Source organism: Gastrolobium bilobum, unplaced genomic scaffold (assembly GCF_033153095.1).
Source record: "Gastrolobium bilobum isolate Gb01-03AN ecotype WA unplaced genomic scaffold, APGP_CSIRO_Gbil_v1 utg21167, whole genome shotgun sequence".
Lineage (NCBI taxonomy): Eukaryota > Viridiplantae > Streptophyta > Magnoliopsida > Fabales > Fabaceae > Gastrolobium > Gastrolobium bilobum.
Window position 1 is genome coordinate 95988 of NW_026898371.1, and position 12201 is coordinate 108188.

At 33.5% G+C, this 12201-nt stretch overlaps 1 protein-coding gene across 1 annotated transcript; it reads left to right on the forward strand.

Annotated features, from left to right (window-relative positions):
- Window positions 1-1008: 1008 nt before the first annotated feature.
- On the forward strand, window positions 1009-4320 carry LOC133315420 (cation/H(+) antiporter 4-like). Its single transcript, XM_061517049.1, has 3 exons — window positions 1009-1263; window positions 1968-2972; window positions 3247-4320. Exons 1-3 carry the CDS (start codon window positions 1009-1011, stop codon window positions 4318-4320), a joined length of 2334 nt encoding a protein of 777 aa, XP_061373033.1.
- Window positions 4321-12201: the final 7881 nt, after the last annotated feature.

Consider the following 12201-nt stretch of genomic DNA (forward strand, 5'->3'; position numbering starts at 1 on the left):
ATCAAAGCTCAAATTCTTGTGAACGTAAAAAAATCACATTTATAAAAGAGTTAACTCTTTCATGATATGAATGTTTTCGGCTCAAACAGAATTAACTCTCACAGAAGATACCTGTAATTTATCCAAAAACAAAACAATCGATACGTACTAGTTCTATAAGCCTATGTATTACTTCTTACTCTTCTTTAAACTATAATTAAAATTGTTTAATTTGAAATTTATTAAATAAAAAAAAATATGAAAACAGATAATATAAGTAAAAAAAAAAATTCTAGTAAGTTAATAAAATTATATAAAAAAACCCAATTTAAATTAAATGAAAAACAGTTTGTAGTGTTTATCAAAAATGAAGAGGGGAAGAAGAAGCCAGATAAACAAATTTGACAAAGATTGAAAATTTGCTTAGAAGTAAGAAGATGACATAGTCTGAGAATTTTTTATTTTGAAAAAAAATGATGTGATTGGTAGGTTGTTTTCTATGAATGGAAAAGTACAAGGCATAAAAAAAGATTCGTAAGTTGTCTAATTTTAGTACACAGTGAAAAAAAAAAGATTTATAATCTCTCTTTTTCTCAAGACATAAAACAGTAGCTGTAACATGATTTAAAAAGGGTGGGAAAAAAAAAGTAGCTGTAATTAAAAGATGTCTAATTATAGTATAAGGTTGAAAATAGATTACAACTCTGTATTTGTAAAAATATATACTGTTATGGTCTCTACTTTTAAAAAGGATGTTCTGTCTCAAGTACATACTGAAATAAGTTACAACCTATTTTAATTATTAATGTGACTGTATGCTGATGTTTAAAATTTAGTCTATCTTTGTCTGTTACAGTTCAACATGGAAGCATTTGACCAAATACTTCATCATGGTCAAAACTTGGGGAACTTATGATACCTATATAGCTATTGAGTCATCTTTCTTCCTATCACTTTCTCTCCATTCAATTTTTATTCTCATATCTCTCTTCCGTTCCTCTATCTGGGAACTTGGCATTGTGGGCAAAAATGAATTTAATAGCAAATGAGTCTATATTCGGGTCAGTTACACAAATCAATGAAACCCTATACACAGTTTGTTCTGCTGCTCCACCCAATATTGTTTCAGATGGCTTATGGGGTGGCCAAATTAATGGCAGGGTCCCAATGAAGTCTTCGTTCCCCTTATTTGAATTGCAAATGCTTGTAATTTTTGCTGTCACCCAAATCTGCCAATTCTTCCTAAAGTATTTGAACTTCCCTCTATTTATTTCACAAATGATGGTAAGTACTTTCCTTTTTATATTATATCCTGTTTGAACCAAAGCCTATATAAATTATAAATTTCTTGTTCGTATTGTTACTAAATGTTTTCCACAAAAGTAGAGAACAAACTAAAGTCAAATTTAAATTTAAAGAAGGATCATGGTAAACATGTAAAAGGGTTTTTCGTCCTTATCATTTGTTAGGACCATTTACAAGGTATGGGACTTGGAGTCTAACATTGATAATGTATAAACAATTAATGTGAAGTTTATAAGAACTTGGGTACTCTCATCTTTTGAGCTAATTTTTAGAGTAATGCATCTCAAGGTTCTTATCAAATGATACGAAAGCCCAGGACTGCAGAGCAAGGGGGAATATTAGGACCTATTTGTAACGTATGGGACTTGGAGTCCCACATTAGTTATATAGGCAATTAATGTGAGGTTTATAAAACCTTGAACACTCTCACTCTTTAAGCTAACTTTTGGGGCGGTGCATATCAAGATTCTTATCATCATATGACAAAAGTAACATGATATATTATAAGGGGTTTGCATCTATCATGTCACATGACACAAAAAAGTACGAATCTCTATAACATTACACAATCACTTTTTGCTACCACATAACTCTTATAAAACTCATATTATGATGTTATTATTATAATAAAGTACTAGTGCCATGCCCTCTTAAAGTTATGGGAAAATGGTATGCATTTGCAGGCTGGGCTAATTCTGGGGCCTTCTATTCAGCACGAGACACTGGACAAATACAAGAAGATGTTGTTTCCGTTTGGAAGTCAAGACACACTTGCAACAATAACATCAATTGGTTATGCACTTTTCCATTTTACAAACGCTGTACAAATGGATATGTCCATGATAACCAAGACAGGACGCAGGGCATGGAGCGTTGCAATCATTGGATTTTTGGCACCGTTAATTGTTTGTTTTCCAATTGCAGAAAAAATGATTCCATACTTAAGGGATCAAATTGGAGAACAAGCCGTGGATGTTCCTGTTGTTGTGGTAGCACATACTGGAGTTAAGTTTGCAGTCATTGCTTCTCTCCTCAACGAACTTAAAATCTTAAACTCTGGAATTGGGAGATTGGCATTATCCTCTGCATTGGTGACTGACATATTGAGCATAATTATGGGAATTATTAGCACTCTCATAGTGAAGAAAGCTGGACCAATAGAAATATTAGTACAGGTGATGCCAGTGATTGCATTCTGTATCATTGTTCCATTAGTTTGTAGGCCAGCAATGTTTTGGATCATAAAAAATACTCCAGAAGGAAGACCTGTGGCTGATGGTTACATATATGTTATCATCATAATGGTCTTTGCTTTAGGTTGGGTTGCAGTTCAAATAAATCAAGGTTTCGAATTAGCAGCTTTTCTCTTGGGGTTGGCTGTGCCAGAAGGACCTCCATTAGGATCTGCATTGGTTAAGAAGCTTCAATTCTTTGGTACAAGTTTGTTTCTGCCAATATTTGTGACTTGCGGTGTGTTGAAGGCAGATTTTTCCTTGGTGTATTCATCAAAATCAATAATGATTATTGGTTTCTTCATTGCTCTTACCTACCTCATCAAAATAATAGCATGTGTTTTACCTGCCCTATACAGCAAGATGCCCTTGAAAGATGCCTTGGCTCTTGGCTTCATTATGAGCAGCAAAGGCGTGGTGGAAGTTGGCATCTTCAGTAGCATGTATGACGAAAAGGTACTATATATACTTTCATTTTCAATAGTTCTTATAATCATTATAATATAGGTTTAATGTCTCTCATGTTGTAGGAGATAAAACACATAAAAGTTTGTGATACTCATATTTTCTTTTTATCTCTCTTCTCTTCACATGACCCCAATGAGCTCCACATACTTTTATGTGTGTATAGAAAATAATTTTATCTTCTACAACATGAAAAACATTAAACCCTTATGATATATATGCAAAATAAAATTCCATTTATACATATATATATATATGCTTGCAGGTTATTAATGGCCAAACTTATGGAATGATGATAATCATCATAATGATCATAGGCATCATAGTGAAATGGTCTGTGAAATGTTTGTACGATCCATCAAGAAAATATGCTGGCTACCGAAAAAGGAATATCACGAGTTTAAAACCGGACTCAGAGCTGAGAATACTTGCTTGTGTTCATAAAAACTTTCATATAAATGCTATAAGAGATGCTCTTGACATTTGTTGTCCAACAACAGAATACCCTATAATTGTGGATGCATTGCATCTGATAGAGCTAATTGGAAGGACTTCTCCCATTTTCATTTCCCATCGTAATCAAAAAAATATTTCAGATTCCCAAAGGTCTTACTCAGATGATCTCATTCTTGCTTTTAACCTCTACGAACATGACAATATAGGTGCAGTAACTGCACACACTTACACAGCCATATCTCCACCAACCTTGATGTCTGAAGATGTTTGTCAGCTTGCATTGGACAAAGTTGCATCCCTTATAATTCTTCCATTCCATCAAAGATGGTCTAAAGATGGTGGTATTGAATCTGATGACAAGAACATAAGGTCCTTAAATTGTAAGGTCATAGAAATGGCTCCATGCTCAGTTGGAATCCTTGTGAGCCGTTCTTCCTTTAACAGTGACTCATATATTCGGTTAGCCATGATATTCTTGGGTGGAAAAGATGACAGAGAGGCTTTGTGCTTAGCCAAACGAGCAATAAGGAACACAAGGATAAACTTAGTTGTGTACCACCTTGCTATTGAAGATTTCTTAATAGACTTGGATTACATAAAAGATACACATGCGCTAGAAGGGATTTCTGGCTTGGAAAGAGTAAGTTATATAAAAGTGATGGTAAATAATGGACCAGAGACTTCTGCTGCTCTACGTGATATAGCAAATGAACATGACTTTTTCATAGTTGGGAGAAGACATCAATCAGGCTTGACGCAGATAAAAGGACTTTCAGATTGGAGTGAATTTCCAGAGTTAGGTGTCATTGGTGATGTGCTTGCTTCAACAGATTTTCAGAGTCGTGCATGTGTTTTAGTAGTTCAGCATCAAGGCAAAGACTAGTGGGTAGAAATTCTTGTAGCCAAAAGAAGAAGGAAAAAACAAACAGAAAATGTACAAACAATGGTATCTACTCTTTTTTCACCTAAAAAGGAAAATAAAATGAAAAATCATAGACGCTGTTTTTCCTTTGTCATATTATTAGCTACATTTATTTACTTTTTTTGTACAAATTAGCTATTTTTTTTATAGAGTTAAGAGCTACATATTTTTATTCTTAGGAAAATAGTATGTCCTGCACATGAAATTTTTTCTAGATAACTATTCTTTTAAGAAAAATAAGAAGATTTAAATGTTAAATCTACTGTTTTAAAAAAATGTTAGTTTCATGGACATCAAGCTTTAAAGCAAGCAATTTTTCCCCTTATTTTCTTTAAATAAAAACTTATTACAACAGTTGGTGATATCTATCTCAAAATCACATGTTCAAATCATGTAATCAAAATATAAGACTCCCTACTTTGAACCCATACAATGAGTCTAATTCTTCCATTGAACCTGCATGTAGGAAAAGATTTATAACGCCAAGTTTCCCTTCTTTTTACAAGGGAGAGAGATAAAGAGAGAGACCGAACTAATGAAAGTTTATGTTGTGTGGAACTAAGATAACCAACCCTTTTCTAAATTGAAGTCCAAGATTAGGGTGAGTGTAAGATAGAACTTTTGGCGAGCTACCACTTAGTTGTGAAAAATGTGGCTAAGGTACTCGAGTTCACTGCTTATAAGCTTTAATTTCAATTAACATACATAAACAAAAAATTCTTGAGACAATTGTACATCTACATATGACTCTTGTGTTCATCAGAGTTTTTTTTGTTTTTTTGTTTTTGTTTTTATAGAAAGAGTTTCTTTCATTACACTACAACTTTTACCTAACCTTATAATAAGTCTCAATGCTATAAATTAATGTAAGATGAAGACTGAGGTTTCATATTACTCACCAACTGAACCAGTACTTTGAGTTAAAAGAGGAACTCTATTTCTCCCATGTTGTGAATCCACCCTCATTAATAAAATATTTTAAAAATTGAAAAATTTATTTTATTAAAAACCATATGAATTACATTAACTTTGAACAACACCTTTTATCCGGAACTAAAACAGCAACTCCTTCAAATTTTATATAATTTCTAACAAAATCATGTGAGACAGACAGGATATCTTGGTCAGATTCTAAGCTTAATATTAATGGAATCAAATAATTATATTTATTTTTCAAACCATGAAAAAAGAAAAAAGAATCTGTACCGTGCAGTGTAGCACGCCTAGCATGCCCCCAAACCTAGAAAGTTGCTTCAAAGCATTAGCTATCTTGTCCTCTGTTGTATCAATAATACATGTTAGATGAATCTCATTCAGGATATCATCTTTATGATAACCACTTGGATCTCTAAGTAACTCTTAGTCCTCAAGACAGAGCTTCTTTTATTGTACAAAAAGGGAATATTGTTTGTTAGGGTTAGGGTTAGTGGGAGTTTGTTAGAAAAAGGAGGATAAATAGAGAATTGGGAGAGGAATAGAGCTTATCGACACCCCTATAGGTTATTTTGCTGTTTTCTTTGTTATTTTATCCTTCCATTCAATTCTGCAAGTTGCTTCCTCTGTAATTCTATTACCTGCTGATATCTTGCATATTAGATTTCAATACAAACTAGTGAAATTATTTTTATCTTGTTTTATATTTCAGGTGAAAAAAATTAGACACGGAACTTTGCAAATGTCAACCATAAACAAAACAAAAATCTACTATACAGAGTAATTAATATTATGCAAATTAAATATAATTATCTACTCGATGAGTTATGTAAAAAATAAATACGCCATAGTAGACTAGGTTAAAATGACGATGGCTAAAAAAAGAAAAATCCATAGAACTTATTGCTAACTATAACAGCCACTAATAAAATCAAGGTAACAAACAGCCACTAATAAAATCAAGATAACAAACAGACCAAGCAAATATGGAATTAAAAGATTAGCTTGTACCTATAATAAAAAAACGCTATTAATTCAGTGTCATTTTACAGCAATCATTGGAAGGATGAGTTCAACACATACCAAACATGTGATTTCATATGTTTATGCATTACCAGAGACATCCCCTTCTACCATCATATTTATGCCTACGATACAAAATGCAAATGTTTATTAAATAAATTACGCTAATATGTTAACACCCAGAAGTAATGATCTCACGAAAAAAAAATGGGTTATGTTTTTTTTAAAACCCAAAAAACGTTGTCGGAAAGGAGTTTCAAAGCAAATTAACCAAATGGTCACGTATGAGTCATATTTTTTGCTTATACATATGCTAAAAACTTGTAAAAATATAAAGAACCCACGGTGATAAATTTTTAAAAAACAACATACATTTGGGTTTTGTGCAAAAGGAAGAAAAGGCGAAGACTTTTCGTAGTTTTGTGCAAAAGGGGTTTCCCACGATCCCTATTTTTCAAATCTTTCAAAACTTTCATCTTTTGGGTTACCCTTATTCTTCTTATTCCAAATCTCAAATCAGATACATTTTTCTCATTCTCTTACAACTCCAATTTTGATTCTGACTTGAAACATCATCATCATCGTCATAATGGGGTTGAAGGTTTTGCAATTGTCGCAACCAGTGCTTTCTCATTCACCATCTTCATCTCAAACTCTAGCCTCTATGATCTAATCTCATTCATCCAAACCACGAAGTCGCAACAACAACGGTAGAGGAGATGGAGGAGCAGGTTCTCCGGTGGTGTTCAGTTGGTGCACCGCTCGAGCATCTTCCAATCGAAGCAGCTACATCAGATTCTTCACAAATCTCGATCTTTCAACAACTACCCACTTTCCACAAGCAAAATAACCATAAAATTTGGGTACCTATAGATCTGAGTAAAAGGTCTAAAATTTCCGACTTTTGAAGGTTTGGACAAAGAATAAAAATTCTCAACATATAGAGGCTCAAAAAAGATGGTTTGATCTGATAAGAGGTGAAGAGAGGCTTGTCATTCTTCTGCTTCCTTTGAAGCCTTCCTAAGCTTCCAATTAACAAAGTTAATCGACAAAGAAAAAAAAAAAAAGGAAATAATACTCTCACGCCACATGTGATATTTTCATTTTCCTACACAAATTTGTTTTTCATGTCAAATAATTTTTCTTTTCTTTTTTAATATAAAATATGGGACCCACATTTAACTTCTCTCTACTTTTTTTTTCTCCTACAATCCTACAATATAAGAAAAGCTAAACCTTTAAAAAAAAACCTGAGTGATCGATTAAAAAAATTTCGACATTTAATCGATTAAATTTTTTTTGTAATCGATTAAAAAGGACAAATTTGGGTATAATTTTATAACAGGGATAAAATGGTTATTTTTAATTAATAAGAAAGAATAGAATCAAAAAGTCGTAATATTTTAATAAAATATATTTTCAACTACATTTTAGTAATAATTATTCCCCGAATAAATTTTTTTTTACCCTGTATCAAACGCCCCCAAATAACTAATAATCTCCAACATTTGCTCGATAGTTACCGAACAGCATTCTCGACAAAAATTGGCGTCACCGTTACAGAGTGTAATAAAAGGTGTAGAAAAAGAGAGGGAGACAACATCAAAAGAAGTAGAATTGCCCGTGATTATTAGGCCCGTCTCAAATTGGCCCAGGGAAATTTTCAACTGAGTCTTCATTTCTGCCAGGAATTCGACACTCACCAAGAATCTCAAAAGATGGATATTTTTGCCATCTGTCATTTCTTTAATTACCCTAAGATGAGTGATCGTATCAGTTTGGGCAAAAGTTGGTCACGTGTGAGGGGTAAATTCGTCACCCAAATTTACCACTTTTTCACCTCTCCGGATTTCAGCCACAATGCGACCCTCTCATATGCATTCCGCAACAGTGATTTTTCACAATAATCACATGCAAAGGTCGAAAGCTGGGGAACAACGAAGGGTGGAAAAATTTCATTAATCCAGCGAACCAAACGTCGACTTCTGAGAATCCAAGAATCACTTCCCCGTCAAACTTGATCAAACTCTCCAAACAAACGCCCCTCTTGCATATGTTCTGAAAGCTGAAGAAACCCAAAACCCACATCCGACCGAAGAAGACAGAGCGAAGACAGCCACATGCGCAAAGATGGGAGGTCAGGTAATGGTAATGAACGAAGGTTTTGAATGGCTGTCAGAGTGTGACTGAATGCAGGAATATTTGCAAGGTATGATGAATGATGATGAGGATGGCAGTTATGTGGTAGGCCTCGTTGTTTCCCACTTGGTCATGGCCATTTTTTGTACTGCATAGTATGTTGTCTTTACTAACTACAATTGCAGTCAGTCTTGCATTATAATGATTCTGAAAATCCTGATGCCAGGCTATGTGGTAAGTTTGAAATTTTTATACCCATGATGGCAGTTCTTGCTTCATAGTTTTCCTATGTAGAACCTGCTTGTCAAATAAGTTTTTATCATTCGCTATGGGCATGTGTAATGGCCATTCCCATATTATGAATTATGTCAAAATATTCCGTGTGTATTGTTTTTATTACTAATTTGACCTAACATATCAATTCTTTGTAGGCAATAATTTATGCATAGCTCAGAATGAGGAATTGCGTGCCACTCATGCTTGTTTATGTATTCTATGAGCAAATTGACATCTTTATTATGTTCCTTAAGCATGTCTGAAGCTCCTTCCAAGCATGTGGATTCCTTCATGCAGTTTCTGTCACTGGTGGAGTTCAAGGACAAACCACCCTATATTTTGATTCCATTGCAACCTGCTGAGATGCACGAGGCTGAATTTTTAAGTATGTAATTTAATATATCTACTGGTTATCATATGGGTGATTGATTGTATAAGACAATTGTGCTTAAAAGTCATGTTAATCACAGTAAACTAACTGCATGGCCATTTATTAGGTTGAAGACAATGTCACTCAATAACATTAAACACTTTATATTTGATTTATCCACTGAAATAACAATCAACATGAAATAAATAATTATTTCAAATTTGGGCAACAATTAAGATAAAACCTGGTATCATTACTACTTTTAAATATAATGTATGTTTTTATATTATTACTTCAAGTATTAGGTTGCTATATGTGCTATTGGTGTAATAATGACATCTCTGCTTATTAGTTTTCCCTGTCATTTACAGGAATATGGAGATGTTCCACTAGTGTGAAGAGCATGATTTTTTTGCTATTTTGGCAGACATACAAAAAGGAAATGAACATTGGAGATATTGTGAAGGAACTAGGCTATGGGTGCACGATTGATGTCACACAGTGGAAGGAAATATTTTCAGTCTTTTCATTCATTAACTGCTAGTGGCTGGGTTCTTGTCTAGGTCTTTGTGATACTATCTTCAAGTGGCTTTTTGGAAAAAGGGATATGTTGGTAGACTGTGTATATTGTTTTTTTGGTGTAGTTTGGTTTCAAAAAATAGTCTTGTAAATACCATGTTGTGAATAGTACACACATGGCTGTTGGTGAGTCAAATAGAATCTAACATTCACAACTGATTTTTTGTATGTACCTCCATTGTTTATGATATATCTTTTTGGAAATAGACAACAGAATGTCTTATCTGTGAACGATGTAAGTTGTCATAATATTGATGATGGAATTGTAAGTTCTATGTTCTGTCCATCTGTAAGTTCTGATTGTTAAATGTTTGGGTATATTAGCTTATTGATGCAGAATGAGAGTAGAGGTTACTTCAATGTTTATGACTTTCTTTCTGATGCAATTTCTTTTGTATATGTGTGCTCCTGTATTTACTCATTTCGTTTCAAATATATTTTATACACTTAAATCCATATGTAAAACCTGTAATGCTATGGCAGAACTTTTGTCTACAACCCTATGTTGATTACAAGATGATTATTTGAATATTTGGTTGTTACCTTCACCAATAGTCCCTTGTTAGAATTTTGCAGGTTGCGTATATTGTCTTGATGTTATTTGAACATTAGTCAAATTTACCTCTGATTTGATTAAATGATCACTAGACTAACATTCACATGACTGTTAAGTATATATTCCATGCCATTTGGTTGAAGTGATTCATGATTTAAAACTTCTTTTTTCATACTTGCAAACTGCATACTTAATTACTTAGTGGGGTTAAGAGCAAGTACCCAACAATTGATGCAATTACTGCAGTTTCAAATGGTATCAGATTACTCATTGCAATAGCTGTTGTAGGTAGTGAAATTAAGCTTAAGAAAAGGAGAGGTCATTCCTTATTATCGACAATAGGATAAAAAGATAGGTGCCAATGCCAAAGTGGCTATGGCTTGCCTATACATTACAAAAACTGTGGGACTCAACCCATCTAACAGAGCAGCTCTTGTGAAGATGGAGGACCAGAGCACAAACACACACACTGTATGTGTATCGGAGGATTCCAAAATCATGTTTTGGACTTGGTATAATTGTTTATGCATTCCATCTGATTGTTCTATTCTTGTTTCGTAACAATTTTAGTTTCATGCCATTAGTAGGAAATTGCAGTTTTCTCTTTTACGCTGTTAAAACAGTACCATTTTGAGGTAACATTGTTGCTTTGACTCAACCCATAATTGTTATAACTTGTTGCATACATTGTACATCACAAACTGTAACTTTCATATGCCTTTGTCAAATAAAGGCAATTCCAGATGTTCTCTTAATTTTGGGATTAAGGTGCCAAATCTGAAGTAAAAAGAAACAATGATCCCATTTTGAAGGAAACATGCAGAATCTTGAGTTTCAAAGCACGGGAAGCCGAGTACCTATCATGAGAACATAATATTAGTATAGAACATTACATTGGTTAGACTACTCGAGAAAATATTTTTAGTTAGATAAAGATTATGATATTTTATGACTAAACAATAAACATTAGTAAAAATATCATTATGCAGTAATGAGGAAGAAGGCATACCTCTTATTTCAAAAGTAGTACGCTTTGATATTATCCACTCCTTGAGTGCTGAATAATCTGGGTTTTGCTTTCTCCTCCTCGAGTGTAGGTAGTATTTCTTACAAGTGGAACATGCTTCATGACTGTGGGACTCAACCCATCTAACAAAGAAGCTCTGATTCAATGACCCTACACAACACGGTCTCGCGGTGGCCCTTGTGATGGTGGCCGACCGGATTAGCCACCGACGGTGTCCAAAGACAGAGCAAGCGTTCTTTGATATGTACGTTGCCAAATGTCCAACCCACAATCACTCATCTGCTTACTGGTAAAGGTAAAGGGTATCACATGTGATTCATTTTTTTTTAAATATAAGGAGTATTTTGGTAATCTTCGCTCATTTTCCAATCAATATTTTACGTCAAACTAAACAAAGATTTTATAAAATTTACCTAATTTTCTTAGTAAACTTTTTTTCAACCAAACAACTTTTTTTACATTTTCCTATCAAACTCACTTTCCAATCATTTTCCTAACAATTACATTTCCCTAGTATTCTAAAATTTTCTCCTCAACCAAACACCCCCTAAGGAACGTTTGGTACTGGAGATTTTTAAGTTACCAAAAATCGCGATTATCGAGAATATAATAGGTATAAAAAGTATCCAAAAATGTTACGAAAATAGTGTTTGATAGGCAAAAATATTATTGAAAATATTGGTTAAATTTTCTGAAGAACTGTATGGTTGATGACAAAATATTACTGAAAATATGATGAAATTTGAAGAAACTATCCTCATAAAACATAACTTTAAACACGATTTGGATAAAAAAATTAATAAAAACAACAGGCCAAGAAGTGGTCATTGATTTTGTGAACCACACAAAACTTTTCCAACAAATGATAAGGTAAGCTCGTGAGTGTAATTTAGTCTGAGAAATTTGTAAATGATTTGCCAAGAAGTGGGAATTCTAAAT